The sequence below is a fragment of the Ambystoma mexicanum genome, chromosome 1q, assembly GCF_040938575.1.
Source record: "Ambystoma mexicanum isolate Mex_15411 chromosome 1q, UKY_AmexF1_1, whole genome shotgun sequence".
NCBI classification, from domain to species: Eukaryota; Metazoa; Chordata; class Amphibia; order Caudata; family Ambystomatidae; genus Ambystoma; species Ambystoma mexicanum.
In genome coordinates this window covers 797577892-797599624 of record NC_090922.1, presented here as the reverse complement: position 1 = coordinate 797599624, position 21733 = coordinate 797577892, and the positions used below count along the sequence as shown (strand labels likewise).

The window sequence follows — 21733 nt, the reverse complement described above, 5'->3', positions numbered from 1 at the left end:
CGTGAGACCTTGTTGACCAATATCACCAAATCCAAAAGAGAACTTAAATCTCCGGTCTTTGTTTCAAAATATTCGATTCAAAGCAATAAAATCAAGAATTCCATTAAAAAACACTGGGGCATTTTCAAGGATGATGTGAGAGTTCAGAAACTATTTGATCAAACACCAGTATTCGCCTATCAAAGAAGTAGGAATCTTCGTGATGAACTTGTTCATACTAGACCTCCTTTAAAAGAACCTAGCACTCAACGGACGGGCACATATCCCTGCCTACACTGTGCCAACTGCAACATGGTGATCAAAGGAAATGTTGTGCACCATCCCCGCACAGGCAACAAGATTCCTCTTAAGTCTTTCGGTACTTGTGACAGTGTGAATATAATATATGGTATTAAGTGCCCATGTGGTAAATATTATGTCGGCCAATCCACGAGAGCTGCTAAAGTACGATGGAATGAGCACCGCTCGTGCATCCGGAATTCAAATCCCAATTCAGCAGTGGCCAGACATTGGAGTGAGATGCGACATGGTTTGGCACAAATCAGGTTCCTGATTTTGGAAGTACTAACCAAGATCAATCCACATGAAGATTTGAGTCTTCGCCTCAACCAGAGAGAAACTTTTTGGATCGATAAACTTGGGAGTTTGCATCCTAATGGTCTCAATGATGAGATTAATTATCATTGCTATCTTTAATGCTTTAACTTGCAGTCAATCTGTTACCATTGAAATGCATTTGTTTTGATGTTAATAGGACATAGGTTCTAACATAACAAGTCTGTTTCTCCTGGTCACATGACTAGGACCCAAGGTGGTACTTTTCCATGCCACCGGTTTCAGACTTTTTGTCTGATTCATATGCCAATAAGCATAGATACACATGGTTATGATTTTTGTTCTATTTGTTTGTTCATTTTACAAATAAGATACATTATGATTCACCCCAACCAGTCTGCTTTTCCTGGTCATTCGACTAGGACCTAAGGTGGTACCATCTGGCACCACCACCTGCAGATCGGTTGTATACATTGTTTATGCTGTTTTGAATGTTCATTATGTTATTGTATTAGTTTTGATACGTTTTGATATTTTTACATTTTAAGGTGATATAGTTCTGTATAACACTTTTTGAATACGATGGAGTTCGATTACACTTGCCTTATATAGGTTATGTTTGATTTATAATGTGGATGTTTACATATGATGAAAGTATTTTTTCTATGTCTATGTTATGCACAATTTTTATTTTTTCCTTCTTATTATTCATGACTCAGCCTTTACAGCCCCTGTAATGGTTTTTCTTGCACCATTGTTGCCCCCAACGGCAGTATGCTGCCACTTGAATCACATTTCGCATCGCGCGGGTTCGCCCATCGGGTTGCGGTCACGTGCCTATTTCACTTACCGTTTCCCTAGCAACGATTTCAGTCAGCGATGCAGTACGGCTCGCTGCGTCCACCGCCGACACTATTCTTTGAACTCAGGTAACCGCGTCGGTTGTGGTTTCTTACTCTCCGTGTACTTACTCTTTATAACCGCACCCACTAAAGTAGATTTCGCTTTTACAGATCGCACACTGGATCCCCTCCAGCATCCGATCGTGTTCTTTGCGAAAACATACGTCTGATACTGTTTCTTTCCTGTTTTAACGCGCCTGACTTCATTCTTTAAGCGAGACTTTCCCTGATGAAGGAGTTTTATACTCCGAAATGCATTGGCATTTTAAGTCTACTTGCATAATGCAACATGTCAGCTGCGTTCTCACTAAGACTTGATTAGTGATCATTCTTTTGATTTTTTCGATAAAAGAATATTTATTACATAAACAAGGTCTTGGAACTCATTTTTCTATGAACAATTCTCAAATTAAGAAGAACCAAACAAACTATTTGGAATTGTTTTTTCGAATGTAATTACCCAGATTGGGTACAAACGGAGAGCGGTTGTGTGACTAGGTTTCCCATCTAGTCTATTGCCTCACTTCAAAGCAAAATTGGCCAACTATCTCCTCCCATGGGAGTTGAGAGCTAAAAAGGCACTACCAACAAGCAACCATTTAACCAAGTCCACCGAACTTGAGGCCAGAGCTACTTGCAACCGCCTTTAATTCATTGTTCTCGGCCACAAGATAATTTCTAAAACAGCTTATGCTAGGGATTCAGCTTCCTCCTTTAAGAGAACGGCAACATTCCATAGCTGAACACCTATATATATTTGCATTTTTGACCAAGTAACAGGTGTCCAGAACTGAGAATAGCCAACTTGCTTATTGTTTCAGACAAGTGAAGGGCAGACAAAATGCAATGCATAAAATAAGGTGTCGCATTGCAATTCTGTAGATTTGCTCATTAAATTGACATTTTTATGTTGCAAAGCTAGCCTTTTAAATTACCTTGTTCCATGAAAGCACAGCTAGCCTGAGCTTCCTCTGTTGCCCTCTGGTCTCCCTCCACCCTCTTTGTTCGCTCCAAGTTCAAAGAGGCTAATGGGAGATCGTGCAGCAGTAATCACATCCTCCGCTGTCAAAGATCTGTGAGGGAGTGCTAGGCAAGACATTTTCTCTTTTGCAAATAATTGCAAAGCAGAAGAATCAGGATGACACTTTCATTAAGCAAACCATACCCTGTATGACAATGATCACAATGTGTTCACATTTTATTTTAAAATGCAGTCCTGCAATTCCCTTTCTGTTGTATGCTATTACATGAAGCAGAATTACAGTGTTGCTACTGTAAAACACTGCATTGTCTCCATCATTTTCAGCAAGGTTTAAGGTAGTGTACCTAAATCTCATAGTGTAAACTAGATTTCATTTTTCTGGGGAAAGGGCATCATATTGACGATGGAACACCTTTGAAAATGTACATTATCACACTGCCAAATACACTTGATAGTAAACCTAGTTCTGAGACCTGCTGGTTGCATACATCTGTGCATAACCATGAGCTGTTGCCAAAGCGCTTACTTTCTTTCCTTTTACATAAGGAGTGCACAAAGCTAACTAGATATTTACACAAGATCCATTCTATCCAGTCTGCATATCTACAGATCTACTGAAATGGCATACACTGTAGTTAGCCGCGAGAGCTTGGTTTACTTTATAATTATGATTCCACCGGTGCTCGAGATAAATAGTACAATATCAAGACTAAGGATTCCACAACCAACTCTAGCCACTCTGCCAAAAAAATGTCAAGATGCCAACTTGACAGATCATGAAAAACTCGACTATGAATGGATATTACTTCCTTTCCGACAAACCTTTCCGACAAACCATCTTCATAAAGATCACTGTCACACATACAATCAAGAAATTGCTGAAAGAAAAAAAAGTCTAAACCGAACAATACGACAGCTAAAGAAAACCTCATCTGCACAGAGTAGGAACCAGATTAAATCCTTGAAACAGAACCATTCCAATTGGATCAAATCCCAAAAAATCGTCATCCAACAAGCAGACGCAGAAAACATACTCAAACTCCATAAGACTCACAATACCAGAGAGCTCTGGAACTTGCTCAATGACAACCATCAAAAACAACAAACTTACAGCTAACGTACCACAAGAAACTTGGATAACCCATTTTGCGAACATTTATGCATCACGAAGAACAGACCCTCAGAACACAATGTCTGTAATAGAACTAACATGGAAAGTACATGTGGAATTCGAAGACTTCATGCAATTGATAAAAAATGTGAACCCCTCCAGAGCACAGGGCCCTGACGGCCTATCCAATGCTGTCATTAAACAAGACCCAACTGCCTGGGCGAACTTCTTGTGCCACATTACAATTTTGATCAACACACTTCACCGAATACCCAACTCTTGGAGGTCGGCAATAATTGTACCAATTCACAAGCAAGGACCAAGGGAAGATCCTCAAAATTTCCGTCCGATTGCCCTCCTCGATCCGTTAGGGAAACTATTTGCAGCAGTACTCTTAAAACAACTAACCACATGGGCTACAAAAAACAACAAATTCTCAACTAGGCAAACAGGATTCACGGCCAACGTTGGAACAAATCTCAATTTGATATTATTACAACTAATCAAACATGAAGCCATCAATTCTAACACCAAAATATACGCAGCATTCATTGACCTAAAGATGGCCTTTGATGCAATCTCACGTGAAAAACTATGGGCGAAACTTAGAACATGGAAATACCCGCCGAATACCCTTGAACCGATCATCCTACTGTACTCAGAAACATCCATAAAAGTAAGATTAACGAAACAAGGAGCCACAACTTCTGCTATACCAACAGAAAATGGACTAAAACAAGGATGCCCTCTGTTAAGCAGAAACCGGTTTCCTTAGGGACCACTGCAAAAGATTTAAGACTACAGGTGTTGGCAGTAAACCCACTTGGTAGCAGTCTGCACCACCCAGATTTACCTGGTAGCTGTGGCTGAGCAGTCAGACTTCCCTCAAGAAGAGTTAGGCAGTATGCAAAGTATACTCAATAGGCACGCAGATACAATAATACAAGCAAACACTGACCAGAGCTTAGGTATCAAAGTATATAATTATTTATTTAAAAACACACAGTTGAAACACTCCAGCACTCTTATTGTAAATATTCTAAACACAGTTACTATTGTAATATATACACCCCTTTTTCCTTATCAGATAAATCACAGTAAAACACCACTTATTTTCATACAGAGGTGAGCGCTTAACTAGATTGCACTCTAATAAGTTTATGAGAAAGGGAGGGAAAAAGACAGAATATGCAGAGGTACACCACTCTATGATTCAGGAACACTGTTAGCAAGGCAGAGAGCAGAAAGTCACTGGTGAGCAAAGTCCAAAGGCTTGGCCCACTCTTAGAGTGAGCAGAGCACAAATGCGCCCAAGATCACACAGTTACACTAGGCTTAGAAAGTCTTGCAGAGGGTTCAAAAAGAGTTTAGAGAGGCTTAGAAAAGTTTAGCCAGGGTGTCCCAGGCTAACCCAGGTTCGAAAGCTGGGGGCTAAATCTACCCCGTACAGTCGGTAGCAAGGGAAGCCAGGCGGGACACGGTACCTTAAGTGGGAAGGATCCTCCAGCGGTGGCAGTTGTTCCTGGTAGTGGGTGCAAGTTGCGTCGTCGTCGTCCAGGGGAAGAGAAGATCTCGACTTGGAGGAAAGATGAAGGTTGTTGCACTACCAGGGAAGAAACCAGCCGCGGAGTTTTCCGGATAAAGGTGGTACCTTGGTTTCGTGGTCGTGGTAAAACGTGGTATCCCGGTTGCCGGGGTGCTTGGCACGGGCAAAGCGGCCACGAGGTAGTCGGGAAAGCGAAAAGACGGTGAAACTGGTTATCCCCACCAGTCAAAGGAAGAAGACTCTCCGGCGGGAGATCTCCTCTGTCGTTGGGAAAAGTGGTGAGGCAGTCCAGCAGGGCTCCACCGGCGGATTCTTAGGTCCTGTGGCGACTTCTAAAGTTCCAGTCCCCAAAACCCTGCTTTTATGCAGCAAACCCCCATTCACTCAGCCTAGCTGTCACTCAAACATGCTAAGTGGTGAGCTGGCCGGCTCACCACTTGGGCCAATCAAGATGGAGTGCGACTTGAGTTGCCTAGGCAACTCAGTCCAGGGTGCCTAAATTCCCTTCCACCCCTCCTAAGTACCCCAGACAGAGTGGCACAACTTTGGAGGGCTTCTGTGGAGAAGCCCGCCAAAAAGTGGAACAAAGGGTTTGACTTGGGTTGGAGTCACAGACGAGAACACAAACGCCATTTTAGAATCAAGTTTTGGCAAAAAATACCAACCGGAGAATTAATATTAATTAAATAAACCGGCGGTATGTTCGAGGCTACCGTAAATAATTAAATAAAGATAGTAGCCTAAAACAATGGGAAATCCCATGGGAAAATATTCGCGCAAGAATATAAAAAGTAGTATCCACTGCCACCAGCCAAAACTCGATCAGGGGGGACGGAGACGTGCCCCCTCGACTAACAGACCTTGGGGCAATCGAATTGCCCCAGCCAGTACGTCCACAATATGATGGTTTGTACTGGTTCTGTTCAGAATTTAAGACTAGTAAAGTCAAAGGTGACTTTACATGCCCTGGGAGACAGTAGTCAGTCCCAGGGTATGGAGTCTATACTGGGGGGTCACTAAGACACCCCTGTGTCACTGCACTGAGGGTGCTGTGTAACACATCACAAAAACACATAAAACCCTATGGAGTAAAAGACCCCAAAGCCCATTAAACACTTCTAGATTCAAGGAAACACACTCAAATCATGTCCAAGAGAGGGTAAAAGAGTCTCACTCTTGGCAGGAGAAAAAATTAAACCCCAAAACTCCAGCAAAGCTGCTGGGGACTCACTAGGTTAGGAAATTCAGCCTAAACAGAGAATTCTCCCCAACACCCTCTGGCAGCAACACTACAACCTGTACACTGCTGACATTGAAGAACATCTAACATCCAACAAAACCAACCCTCCAAAAATCAACTCGATACCAGTTCCGGCAATGGCATATGCAGACAATATTGTTCTGCTAGACAAAACACCAACTGGACTACAAGCCTCTCTGACAGCCTTGAGTCAATACATGGAAACTAACGAATTTACAATCAACACTGGGAAAACCAAGACAATGATTCTCACGAAACCATCCACAAAAAAAAAAAAAAATCATACCAACCGACTTTTACCATTAACGACTACAAAATTGAAACTGTGACATCCTTTAAATACCTTGGCATTCCAATAAATCAATCGAAATCAGAAGACCAATGGATAGACAAAATTGATCAAACAGCGCAAACCCTATCAAGGCAAGGATGTATACTTCATAGAAAATATGGCAAGTTTTCTTTCAATCCCATCATCACCTATTACAGACAGAAGTACATACCGATATTAACATACGGAACAGAGGCAATGCTGAATGCCTACACAATTAACTGGACGAAACACAAATCAATATTTTGGCGAAAAATCCTTCGGCTTCCACAGACATACCCAATGCCAAGAATACGCTACGAACTGGTAACCCAGTCAATCGACTCCTTTGTACAATGGAAAAGATTATACATTTACCGCAAAATACTTACAGATGAAAAAACACCAGCTATCCAAATTCTACGAGCAAAAGAAAACACCTTTAACACTACAATACTACAAAAATGGAAAGCCTCAATGAGAACTGAATTGGAAAACAAAGATATATCAGAAGAATTTCTCACGCTTTGCCCACAACATGCAAAAATAAAACTCTTGCATAACGACTGGATAAAGAACATTCAAAAAAAGAATACCTACAAACAGAATATTCAGTGCACAAAAGACAATAGAAAAATTCATGAACCACCAGCCTACTTGCAAATCTTCCCAGACCAAACCATTCGTGCAATGTTTCTAAAAGTACGTCTGAACATTCTACCCACAAATGCATACTTATCTATAACAAGACAGATTGATGCTGTAAACAACTACTGCCGGTTCTGCAAAGACAAAGAAATAGCTGAAACTATTTTCCACTTGGTCATGGAATGCAAAGAACTCTCCCCTCAACGTAAACAATTTGGAACATTCTTTCAACTGTCAGCCAAACAAATGAGCACTCAAGAAAGGTGGGCCACACTCCTCAGCGGTAATAATAACAAATACATCTACACAATTGTTCTTTTTCTAAGCTCTATACTCGAACTAAACAAAAAAAATAAACAAATAAATACACAACAATAATTGCATTTTAAAGCACTAAGCTTAGATACGAACAAAATCTGGGAAATGATGAAAGTTTACAAATAAACTAGATCATCAAAAAAAAAAATTATGATTCCCTTACATATTATCACCTGCTGGAGAGAGATGGCCAATCCAGAGGTGGGAAAAACAAGCTGCCCAAATGTCCCGCCGGGCCTCAGCACCTGTGCCTAGCCTTCTCCCAGGCCAAGTCTCCACTGGAGTGCCACACCTCGACTCCCTGTCCACCCACTAGCACACCTCCTTGCTCACATTCTGGTCCTGGAAATATGTATTTGCAATCACAGACTTATGGGTAATTTCTTTTTAAGGAAACCATGAATTGCGCAAAGCCTGGTTCCCTTAAAAACAAAAAGTATCAGAACCCCTGATGGCAGCTCACAGAGCTAATATTGATAAATATCAATTTAATTTGATGCACAGGGAGGGAATTCTGTGCTTGTGCTTATTTCGGGTCTGAGAGCCGTTAGCAGCTCAGCCCTCTCCCCAAAATGATAATTAACACTATATTGAAAACTGTTGGTATCAATTACAGACAAGGGCCATCTTGTACACCTGAATTTGACAATTACCAAGCCTGCCAGAATATCATACAACATACTTGGTCTCAGGCTAGGACTTTCCATTAACATTGTGAATTTTTGGCTTTATGAAACTTAACTTCACCTTACACAGCAAATAATAAGTCCAGAATACATTGTAAAAGGACACTGTCCTGTGCAACGCTGACAGCAGCCAGCTACACACAGCCTTGATCTGAAAAATGTTTTCAGAGCCTTTTTATCATATATATTTGTGTCCTTTCATTCACTCAACTGTTTAGATTTGAAAGTCACCCCACTCAATGTCTTACTTCAACAGTAAACAAATATGCTCTACTGTTGCAAATTACAAATTACATGTCTGGAGTACAAATAACTCCTGGTCACATATTAGTACAACACTGCTAATTAAATAGGTGTTTGCTAATCAAGAAAATCTTAATTAGAAAATTCTGCGAATCAATTGAAAATAAATGTATGCCTTGAAATGCTTCTTTACAAGTATCAGAAAGAACCATAAAAGTTCCCAATCTGTCTAATGGGCCGGCTTGGGGATAACACATTTGTCTTGGAAGCAAGACAACGCAGAGCGACACAGGTTCGAATCCCAGGCTCACACCTAGAGACTGGTCCCCGGCATTAAGCATGCTATAAAAGATTAATTAATTCTCACTTAGAACCTGAAAAGTGCAAGTTGTGTCTCCTTTTAGCCCAGCCCAAGCTGGTCAGTTTCAAGAGCCTGGATAAATCATGTACATTCAGATATGCAAACATGCTTGTAGTTAATCTCTTGCAGAATGTTGTGCAATTGATAGTACAGTATTTAAAAAAAACTGCCAAGGTTTCAATATTTCTATTTACAAAGCCATTTTCTCATAGCGACATTTGGGGCAAAATCACATAGTCCTGGTTATAAGCTGATTCAGCAAGAAATGAGAGGTCCGATCCTTCTTAGGTTGTGGTTGGTGTAGCTGGAGATTCCTCTTGCCGCCTCTTCTTACAGCATCAGTGATCTAGGGTATGGGGGGGGACAGTTTTGAGCACCTTGTGAAACCAATGGTTGCGCTGTTGTGGGTGGTGGACACGGATGGCTGGCCCGGAGGCGCTGCCACCTGGAAAAGAGGGGGCTCAACTCCATGGCCCTTGGAAGGTGTTCAGCAGAGGAGTCGGCAAGGCCACTGGGAGCAACTCTTCTAACCCTTCAGGGTGCTTAAAACAACTTCTAACACCGTTCTCGCTGGTGCAAATCAAGTTGGCAGACTGACAGTCTGAGAAAATCATTGCCTAATGTTCCTGTGGTTTGGTCCAAATTGAGATGGAGCAGGGACGGTGACCTACCAGTCCGATAGGCTCTTATATTGAAACCAGTGGTAGGAGAAGCTGTGCGGTGCAGAGGAGATTTTCATAGAGGTTTCCATGACTTGTGCTTAGGATCCATTTTGTAACTTCAACTGTTTCTGCGGCTAATTCCTAACACCGACTACAGTAAAGAAGACTAAAGTTGCTTTAAGATTGGGTTGATGAAGAGTGGGTACATGTTCTTTCTTTGATGGGATGCTTGGAAAACATCCTGTTGCCATCTGTGAGATCTCTCGCGTTGATGACCTGACACCCCACAGTTAGTGTAGTATGGTGAAGGGTTGCCCCTCTAAAACAATAATACAAATGGAAGTGCATATCATGGCCTTTATGGCACTCGAGAAGCACATAGGAAAGTCCAGGGTAGCCTGCACTGTGGTGAGGATGGATGAATCTAGTCAAAACAACTACACTCATGAAGTAATACCCGGATTGAAGTCTGACCCCTCCGTGATAAACTGCAGGAAGACCCAATAGAAATGAACCTCAAATGACGAGAGCTTTCTTCTTCTACCACGTTGGTTCAGCGATCTTAGGAGGGTGAGTGGGCTGTATAGAAACATCCATGGGTCCTTTTTCGAGAGACGTTTTCCACAAGTCACAAAAAATAAAATAAAAGAAATACTGCAACAGCAATCACAATTTTTCTTGAAAATGCGCAAGGCTACTGAAAAACATGCCTACTAAGAAAATAGACGCCCATGAACATTTCATAGAAGAACAAGTTACTTACCAACTATAACGTTCCTTCGACTCCGTGTTCCTCCCACGTATTACTCATCTTAGATATATCCTTACCTTCAGCTTTGCTGCTTCGGAAAAAAATGTTCACTACCAGAGGGCGCACTGCTCGAGTCTGCGGTGTCGATGTCCCTCAGCAGTGTTTTTTCATATATAGTAGTCAATAGTTAGTAGATAAGGTGTGCCCCTTTGACCAAAAGCTCTAAAGCAGCCTTGAGTGTAAAACACGTAAACTGTACAGTGGGGTAGGTTGGGATGGTCGATGAATACGTGCGAAGAACATCCAGTCGAAAGAACGTTACAGTTGGTAAGAAACTTGTTCTTCAAATGGATTGTGTCCTTCTATGTAATCCTCATCTTAGATATGCTCCAAAAGCAGTCTAAATTGGAGGAGGGAGTACCAGAAATATTAATCATGCACAGTATGAAGTACTCATTTTGCAAATAGAGACCCCCCTTTGAAGAAGTCGAATCTAGGGAGTAGTGCTTTACAAATGTGTGCATGGATGACCAGTTGGCTGCTGCACAAATATCTTGTACCAGGACACCTCTCTGAAGAGCTGTTGAAGTCGCCATGCCCCTGGTTGAATGAGCTCTCCGCCCATCTGGATGATCTTTCCCAGCCAATCTATAACATTCAGTTATAGCTAAAATTATCCAGCTGGACAATGTTTGTTTTGTCACTGCCCGCCCTAATTTACGGCCAGTATATCCCACAAAAAGTTGGTCATACTGATGGAATTTAGCCAATATATAGAAACTAAGCGCCTTCTAAGGGTCTAATCTGTGTAATCTTTCTTCCTCCTTACTTGCGTGAGGAGGATAAAAGGCAGGCAATGTTATCTTTTGTGACAGGTGAAAATCTGAGACAATTTTTGGTAGAAACGAGGTTTGACCTTAAGAACAACTTGATCTTTGTAAAAGATGATATGAGGCAGTTTGCTAAAAAGCGCCTGCAACTTACTCACCCTGTGGGCTGAAGTAATTGCCACTAGCAGTATTGTCTTTAGAGTAAGGCACCTTAACGGGCAAGCATGCAATGGCTCAAATGGAATACATGTGAGAAATGTCAACACTAAATTTAGATCCCACACAGGTACTTGAAAGGGTATTGAGCAAATACATTAGTAAGCCCTTTTAAAAACTGTACAATTAAAAAGATATCTTGAAATAAGATTTCTCCTCTGAGGAGCGCTTAAAAATGGAAAGCGCAGGCAAATAACCTTTTTATCGTGCCAACTTGGAGCCCCAAATTGAACAAATGTAAAATAAAGGACAATATTGTAGGTATATTACATTGAAAAGGGTCCACATTCTAGGGTCCACATTCTTATCTCTGCACCAGTTACTGAACCTGTTCCAACGACACCGGTAGAGGGATTTTATTGCTGGCCTTCTGGCCGTAAACAAAATCTCCATTACGTCATCCGGAAAGGTCCCAATCCTTGTATCTCAGCCTCTCGGTTGACGCACAGCTGCGCTTAAAGATTTAGCCGCAGCTTTCGAGGTCTGCGACCTCTCAAGGCTCTCGACAGCCTTGTTCCCAAACAAATGTGTGCCATCAAAGGGCATGTTGAGAAGACGGGCCTGCACACCTGGCACACCTGGAGCAAAACCAGACTTTGGCAATCATGCAAATCTGCGTATAACGGTGCTCACAGCCATGGATCAGCTAACACTGTCGGCCGTATCCAAACCCAATTGAAGGGATTTGCAATTGGCATCCTTGCCGTCCTGCACGAGAGCAAGGAACCCATCCCTTTCTTCCCCCTCTAGAATATGCTCAGCCGCTAAAGAAACAGTTCCACAGAGTGAGAAAACCTTGCCAAGGCACAAGTGGAGTTGACCGATTTCAATGTCATGCTCCCAGCAGAAAATACCTTCCAGGCCCAACCGTCGAAGAGCTGGTCGTCCCTATCCGGACGGATGGTATGGTATGCCGCCTGCCTCGAGGTGGCCGTAGCCGCCTGAACCACCAAACTCTCGGGAGTGGGGTGAGTAGATGAATAGCTGGGGTCGCTAATGGAAGGGCGGTATTTCTTAGTCAAAGACTTATTCACAGCCGGAAGAGATTCCGGGGATTGCCAAGCAGCTGCAACCCTTTTTTGCAAGGTGAGATGAAATGGTAAAACCGGGTCAGAGGACGGACCTTGATCTAAGATGTCCGTTAGATCATCCTACACAAAGTCTTCATGAGGACTAGACCAGCCCAGATACTCCGAGACCCTAAAGGCTCTGCATGAGCCCAGACTCAGGGCTGCCAAATTCCACTTCCGGGGAAGTGTCCAACCCACTGGCATCATGGAGGGTCTGCCTCAACTCCTCCAACTGATTGTCTCCAGAAAAAAGTGGAGCGTCATCAAGTTCACCAGGGTCTTCAAACTCAGACCTTTCCTCCTCTTCATAAATGTCAGCCAGAGGGAGTTGTTACCCAGGTCTGGTGACAGAAGAGGGCCTGGTGTCCAAAACAGACCTCACAGACTTCGCCGTAGCCTTCCTAGGAGGATCCACCACATCGGGGTACTCTAAAGGTAGATTGCGGACAAAAATACCCAAATGAATCGAGAGCGCCGAAGGCTTCGACGTCTAAAGCGTCTACAACCTCAACGTCGTGAATGCTGCAGGCTTTGGCGTCGACACAGGTGCCGACGGCGCCCTGGGCTGATACAATGTCAAAGTGTCAACGTCCGAGTCGGACAGACATGGCACCGACCGAGTCGATGCCGGCATCGAGCCCTCAGTAGGTTGCTACGGTCTCGCTGCAGACGAGGACCAAGACCTAGAAGCACGTCTCTTGTGACTTTTCGAATCCTTGTCCGTATGGGACCTCGAATGCTCCCGATGCGAGTCGCGATGTGGACCCGAGCCTGAAGGCGTGCGAGCCACGGTACGAGACCGATCTTGGCCGGCTTCGTTAGAAGGCGTGACCGGACCCGTGCCCTGCAATTGAAATATCGGTAACATTTGTTCTTTAAAAGCAGCCCATTCCCCCAGAGTCAAAGACTTAGTCGGACACGCTACCTTCCTCGAGGCAACATCCTCCGAGGAGGACGGGGAAGGCGACCGGTGACAGCGCTTCCTAGAGTGCTGGGACGAGGAAGAAGAATGGTGGGAACCACTCCGGGACAGAGATCCCCGGGACTACTCCTGACGCGGAGAGTCGCCCCTCGAGTCGTCGGTGGAAACCCCCTTGGATTGGATTTTCGAGACTTAACAGTCTTAGAGCCCCTACCTACCTGGAGCTTCCCCTTCCACTCCCGCAAGGCCTTGGCAGTCAGCGACTGGCATTCCGAGAAGTCGTTGGTGTTGTGCGACTCACCCAGGCACCACAAGCAAATGCGATGCAGGTCCGTGATCGACATTTTCGGCTTGCAGTCTCGGCAGGTCTTGAAGCCAGACCGCAGAGTTGTCAAAGAAAAAGCCATTGCAATGAAGATTACACACGAGGCAACACGTTCGCAGAAAAAATGGAACTGAGGCTACGGGCGCCGTGCGTACTATTTATAACAACCGGTGACGTCGCCCTCGACGCAGGCCTTTGAGGGACATTGACCCAACATCATCGACGCAGGACGCCCTCTGCTGAAAAGGTTTCCGAAGTGCACAGCTGTGGACATTACATGTCAAAGATGTGGAATACGTTGGAGGACACAATCCATTCGAAATTACCCTTCTCCAAAACAGAGTACATATTCATTCTTGCAAAAACATCACCATGTTTTAATAATGTTGAAAACAACTTTGTTTTAAAAGGTAACTATTAACTACATTATGGACATGGTTTAAAATGTAAACCTCCTCGGAAAGAAATTAAAAAGAATCATGGGCATCCAGATACAAGAACGCAGAAACCCAGGTCTTAAAATAAATAGGGCTTATGAAAAATTGGTTGTATGCACCAATTAAACAGGGGATTACCAAAGGCACGTGAAGAACAGATTCTCATGAGTTTAGGGCACATTTTCCATGGACATTCATCTCACTTTTCAACCAGTCAGACTAGGAGTTTAAATCAAACATCAGCTCAACACGCTCTTTACTGGAGGCTGGTCAACATTTGACATACAGGATTCCTAACTTGTAAAAAAAACAATGATTGTTTAATGAACAATGTGGGTTTTGGGACCTTAGGGGAGAGACAACAGGAGGTCCTGAAGAATGGTAAATTTTCTTAAGATTTGAAACCCAGGTATAGAATTGTCATAGGGCATTTGTGGACAGTACCTACTTAGAACCCCATGGCCTAAAGAGGGTAGGTAGTTTCCTAGTTTTTGAAAGCACTGAATAGTTGTTGTGGGCAAACCAATTGTAATAAACTAAGCTGAATGAACCATTAGTGCTACATCCTGCATAACAGGTCCAGGCTCATCACCAGCACACTTTTCTCTTGGTTAAGGATTATTTTATTTTATGTGATCTAGTTTAAAAAAAGAAATCTTTACACGTGATAAAAATATGAGAATACTAAAAGAAAAACATAATATACAATTAAAACACAGATAAATTAGAATTTAAGGCAAGCAAAAAAAGAAAAACAAAACAAGAAAATATGTACACATGTATACCCACAAAAGAGCATTAACATTCCCTTAAATTCAATTTACATTCAATTGATTCTAAATACAATACTGCATAGCCCGTTGATAAAATAACACACACAATGAATTCCACAAAAGAGCTCTTAACCATACTCCCAATGGTTTTAGTAATAGCACTTAGGACAACAATCCATGCTGGCAGTAGGTATATGCATAGTCTTAAGGGAAAAAAACTGAAACGCCCTTGCAAATCTCCCACTTGCACACGAGTTCAAGAGATCGCTTTAGCCGTACTCGCTGGTTCACTTCGCTAGTTCAAACAGTTATAGTGCCGCGCTTTCCCACGATATTCCATATCCTAAACAGGGACATGTGCAGACTTTGATTGATAGTATTAATACATTGGCTCTAAAATGAGGGATCTTTAATTGTCTCAGACTGATGGACAAATCTGCCAAGATGGTTTATATAGGTTTCTCCCATAGAGGGCCATTCTGTTAGAACGGGTTTCGCGGTTTCACCCTGTTCCCTATTAAGGCAAATCCGACAAAAGCATTCGATTTTCGGAATACCTCACTTCACACCAACTACAGATAAGACTGGTAGATGGTTGATTCTTAGCAGGAGAATAAATCTTCTAAAGCTAGGGGAAGGGCAAAAATTAAAGTAACTTCGGGGTCTCTTGAATGTATATAGTACACTTAAAATGAATGCATAACATTTCAAGCGGCCCAAATGTGTGACATTTTCGTGCTAATCCCAGAGGTCCATACATTTCCCCAATGAAAACTTCATACCACGTGGGGACCCACCCTATATCATGAAAGAGGGCATTCATTCTCTTTCCAAGACACAAATTTGCTTGGTCTTTGCGTTCCTCATCGCCCATGCTAATAAGAAGCGGATTAGTGGAAACATTGAGCATCTTAAAATATAGTTGTACTCTTTTCTTTAACACCAACGATCTTAAGGAGAGGATACCCAGGTCTAACCTTATTATTGCCATAGGCACGTAGGTCGGAAGCCCCAGAGGCTTCCTCCAGAACCTTCCCTAAATTAGCTGTAACCATTTCAATTTGATTATTAGGGTTTCCAACCCATATAGCACAGTTGCGACCAGGCATTGAATGTAAAGTTGTCAAGATCCCCATAGAGAATACCCACTTCTTCTAGGTCTCTAGGATTACAATTTGCAACGTCAAACTATTGAGCAACATGCACCACTCAAGTCTTTAGCTGAATTACATTTTATAGATCTGTTTGACTGCAGGTATACTACTTCTGAATACCTCTTGATTTTAAAAACACTATGAAAGAACCAGTCTTTAAATAGAAGATCATTTATCTACATATTTAACCAGTGATAATATACTTATGTTTTCTTTCTGTTAGAATATTTTGGGCATTCACAGCATGATATTTCAATGTTTAGCCCAAAATCGGACACATTGCTTCTCACATGTACCAATCATAAAAAATGGAGCACATGCTTCATTCGCAGCAAATCTATGATCTTCCTTGCAGCGCTCACTTTAGTGTGAACCCTAAAGGGCAGTAGGGCACTGCATCTAGACAGGCCATATGTCTGTGGAATTAACTTTTATTTCACTGTATTTTTTTAATAAACCAGTGCCCCATAGCTTTGAGCCACATTAAGGGGGTAGCCGCTTCCCTAGCTCTGTACCAAACTAATGTGATCATGATAAACATTTCTTCATGAAAAAATCAATAGCAGAGAGGGTCTGCTGGATTGCGGTTTGTCCATTCAAGAGATTTAGTAAAAAAACAGAGCCCTCCTGTACAAATTAAACAAATTCAGAACACGACTTGCACACTACTTTTGCATAAGAAAAACTGAAATCTTCCCGGTTTCTACAATATGGACCCTAGTTGTGTTGTCAGAGTATATGTCGGAAACAGCGGCACAAAAAAAAAAAAAATCACATTTCAATAGAAACACCCACAATTTGGATTGATCAATCAAGTTGACTGCTGCTCAAACTTACCATGTAGATCCAGACAACCCAGCGAGATAGGTGGCACAATCAAATACTCCTGACTGAAAGAGCGCCTTCATCACTCCCGAGAAGCCAACCATAGCTCGAAATCCACCTCCAGAGCCTAAGATGGCTATAACTGGTACCTGGGCATGCAGGAGTAGATCATGTTCATTATGAAGAGGGGTCCAAGATACATTTATTTAGAAGTATAAAGTGCTTCTGCAAAAGCACTATACAGGCACACAAAAAGGCAGTAACAAAAGGTACATGAGAAGTAAAAAAAACAGGCAGGACATGAGGTTACATTTTTAACAATGGGGAGTAGTTCAACTTTCAATGATAAGCAAAAAGAGGCAAGAGTGGGGACAAAATGTACACAGTAAAGAAGAGAAGGAAACTGTTACACATATGAAACTATAGTTCACCAGCTCTGGCATCTTCCATAGATGTACTTTCTGTTGAACATTCTTCAAGCGGCTGGGATTGTTCCTTACATTAGCAAAGCAGTTTATATGTACATAAGCAGATCAAAACGGCAATGAGTCTAGTAGGTGCCAAATAATGTAATTTATAAATATTTGTCTTATTGCTGGTGAATAATTATTTCTTGGGATTGATAGAAAGCATCCAGGGCAAATAAAAACAGGTTATGCTGCAGAGGAATAAAGACAGCATGCTTGCACACAAAAAAACAAATAGAATAACAAACATCTTAAAGCCTGGCTGTTAGTTGGAATGTTTTATATTGTAAGGAACTCGTGGTGGCAACAAGTAAGACAGACAAGTGATCACAGTTTAAAGGTGTTTATTGAACAATGAATGCGGTATGCAGGTTGGAAAAACACCTAATCTAAACATGTGTTGTCTAAATGGTGTTGTGTCGAAAAAAAAGGGCTTATACTAAGAAACCTATTGCCAAACCTTACAACAAATACAAAAAAGGGTGTGGGATAGTTTTCAGGAAAAGAAGAACAAGTTACTTACCTTATCTGGTAACGTTCATTCGATGGGATGTTCCTCCGACGTATTCCACATCTCTGACAGGTAATAACACAGCTGCGCTGCTTCGGAAAATTTTCGGCAGAGGGCGTCCTGCGTCAATGACATCGATCCGTTGTCCCTCGGGGGCCTCCATCGAAGGTCGACATCACCGGATGTTAGCCTAAGTAAGGACTAAGTCAGGCGAGTAACTGGAAGATCGGTAGGTTGCTTTGGATTATCCTATATCCTGCTGGTGCTGCCTACATGGGTGTTTGCTCTTAAGGCTGTACTGAATTTTCGGCAGAGGGAGTCCTGTTTCAATTATGCCGATCCGTTGTCCCTCAGGGGGGGTGTGGGGGGGGGGGGGGGAGAGCTCCGTCGAGGGTCGACGTCACCAGATGTTATATATAGGATGCACCCATAGCCTCAGTTCCGTTTTTTCCACAATGTGTTTGCTTCGGAATCTCAGCGCGCTCGATTATTTTCTTCGATAACTATGACTTATTCTTCTGCGACCCCGAAATCGGGCTTTAAAAAATGTGGGGACTGTGGTGTGAAAATGTCCATCACGGACCCGTATGACATCTGCCTCTGGTGCCTCGGGGAAAGCCACGCCACAAACGACTGCGATGATTGCCAGTCCCTGACGTCTAAGGCCTTGCAGAAACGGAATGTCGTCGGAGGACTCTGCTAGACGGTTGACTTGTCCCACCAAGTCTTCATCGCCGGCCGAATGGGATGCATTCCGCCAGCAGATGATGGCAATTTTCGAATCGCAAGGCACAGTTCTGGCCGTGCCTTCGAAAGGAGCCGGCAGGGAACGGGCTCGGTCCACCACTCGCACGCCTTCGGGCTCGGGCGGTCGGCGCGATCATCGGGAGCCGTCAAGGTCCCGATCGGACAAGGGTGATCGCCATAGCCGTGCCAGATCCAGGTTCAGGTCCCGGTCCTCAACGCCATTGAGACTGTCGGAACCTGTGAAGCCTTCGAAGAAGTCGTCGACGCCATCAGCACCATGTCCGTCTAGGGACGCTCTCGGGGCTCCGGCCTCCAAGAAGTCACCAACGCCATCGGTGCCGTGTCAGTCGAGGGACACTCTCGGGGCTCTGCCCTCGAAGAAGTTGTCGGCGCCTCAGTCGACGTCGATTCCCTCAGCGCCCTCGACGCCGTTTGTGGAGGATTTGCCAGAGGTGCCCCGGAGTGCTATGGAACCACCAAGGAAGGCTCTCAATAAGTCAGTGAGGCCTGTTTTTGAGCCCTACTCTGTTCCTCCTCCCACACTGGATTTGTTCCAACCCTTGGAGTATATTTCAGAGGTGGAGGAAGGGTCTGATGAGGACATGGTTGTTAGGGAGAATTCTCTTATAAGGCTAATTTCCCAAACCTAGTGAGTTCCCCAGCAGCTTTGCTGGATGTTTGGGGTTTATTTTTTTCTCCTGCTAAGAGTGAGACTCTTTTACTCCCACTCTTAGGCATGATTTGAGGTATGTCTTTGACTTGTTATGTGCTTATGGGCTATGGGGTTTCTTTTTACTCCATAGGGTATCATCTGTTTTTCTGTATGTGAGGTACACAGAACCCTCAGTGCAGTACCACAGGGGTGTCACAGTGACCCCCAAAAATAGACTCCATACCCTGGGACTGACTGTCTCCCAGGGCATGTAAAGTCACCACTAGCTTTACTAGTCCAAAATTGTAAACAGAACTAGTACAAACCATCATAATGTGGAAGTACTGGTAAGGGGTAATTCGATTGCCCTCGTCGAGTTTCTGGCTGGTGGCAGTGGTTACCACGCGAGATATTCTATCGGAATATTCTCTATGGGATTTTCCCATTGATTCTAAACGCACCACTTTTTGGTGCAATGTTAAAGATACCGCCGGTTTATTTAATATTAAATCACCGGTTGGGTCTTTTTGCCAGAACTCGATTCTAAAATGGCATTTGTGTCCGTCTCTCTAACTCTTACCAAGGTCGAGCCCTTTGTTCCACTATTTCGGCGGGCTTCTCCTCAGAAGCCCTCCAAATGGTGCCACTCTGTCTGGGTTCCACAGGAAGGGTGGAGGGGGGAATTTGCACCCTGGACTGCGTTGCCTTAACAACCCAAGTCGCACTCTACTCTGATTGGCCCAGTGGTGAGCCACCCGGCTCACCACTTAGCATGTGTGATTGACAGCTAGGCTGATGAATGGGGGTTTTTCTGCATAAAAGCAGGGCCTTTGGGACTGGAACTTCGGATTCTTAGGTCCTGTGGCGACTACTGAAGAGAGAAGAGGCTGAGGATCTGCAATGACGACACGACCGGTGAAGCCCTGCTGCAACTACCTCACCACTTTCCCGACAAGAGAAGATCTTCTACTGGACGAGTCTTCTTCCCCTGAGCTGGTGGGATCAACCAGTTCGCCCTTTTCGCCTTCCAAAGACGTCTCTTGGTCGAATCACCCGTGCTAAGCACCCCGGCGGCTGGATAGACAAGCTTGCCACTTTTGACTGCGAATAAAAGGACCGCACCTTTTAATCGGGAACTCTGCGGCTGGTTTCATCCCTGTGTAGTGCAACGACTCCACGTTCCTTCTTCAACGAGATCTTCTCTTCCCCTGGTCGGAACCACGAACTCCAGGAACAACTGCCACCGCTGGACCTTCCATTCTCTTTAAGGTACTGTGTCCTGCCTGGCCTCCCTTTCTACAGATTGCATAAGGTGACCCTTAAATCCTTGGATTCTAAACTGGGTTGGCTCCAGGCCTTCTAACTATATCTTTTGAATCTTCCCAACCTCTTTTGAACACACTGCTGTTAGGCAGAAACCTGTGCAGTTCCCTTAGGGACCACTGCAAAAGGTTTAGGACTACAGGTGTTGGCAGTAAACCCAATTGGTAGCAGTCTGTACCACCCAGATTTACCTCGTAGCTGTGGCTGAGCAGTCAGACTTCTCTCAAGAAGAGTTAGGCAGTATATAGAGTATACACATTAGGTAAAAAATACAGTAGCACAAGCAAACACTGACCAGAGCTTGGGTATAAAAGTATATAATTATTTATTTAAAAACACACTTGTAAAAATACACTGGCACTAATATGTCAAGCAAGTTCAAACACAGTCACTAGAAATATATACACCTCCCTGATTAATTATTCAACAAGTCTTAGGAAAAGAACACCACTTATTAATACAGGGGTGAGCGCTTAACCAAGATGGCACTCCAATAATTATTTAAAAAGGGAGGGAAAAGGCAGAATTAGGAAAGCACACAATACCAACACTTTTAAAAGAACCACAGCAAGTCGAGAAAGGCAGAGTTTACTGTAGAGCAAGAAAGTTCATAGGCAGGGCCCACTCTTGGAGAGCAAGGCGTAATGTGCCCAAGATCACACAGTTGAAGTACACTTTAAAAATCTTTGCAGATAGTTCAAAAAGAAGTTGGATCAGTTCAGAAAAGTTAGTTAACGGGTCCCAGGTCACCCCAGGATAGAGAGTCAAGGATTTACGGGACACCTTGAACAGTCACGTTGCAAGGGAGACCAGGCGGGACACAGTAACTGAAATGGTGAGAAAGCTCCAGCGGGGGCAGTTGTTCCTAGCAGCAGGTGCAAGTCGGTGCTTCGTCCAGGCGAAGAGAAAAGCTGGAGGTCGTTGCACTGCCAGGGAAGAAACCAGCCGCGGAGTTTCTCGGTTAAAAGGTACTACCCTTTTATTTCGCGGTAGTGGTGAAGCGTGGCTATCCGGCCGCCGGGGTGCTTGGCACAGGGTATTTGACCACGAGACGATCCAGGAAGGCGAAAAGAGGGCGAACTGGTTAACCCCACCAGTTCAAAGGAAGAAGACTCTCCAGGATGAAGATCTTCTCTGTCGTCGGG

General features: G+C 43.6%; 1 protein-coding gene across 1 annotated transcript in view; it reads right to left on the bottom strand.

The window, feature by feature from the left end:
* The window catches only part of PLA2G4A (phospholipase A2 group IVA), a 2090704-nt gene that overhangs the window by 951232 nt on the left and 1117739 nt on the right, over nt 1-21733 (bottom strand). Inside the window, exon 9 of the mRNA XM_069641387.1 lies at nt 16901-17037. Within this exon, the coding sequence (XP_069497488.1) occupies nt 16901-17037 (137 nt within the window). The remainder of the gene's footprint in view (nt 1-16900; nt 17038-21733) is intronic.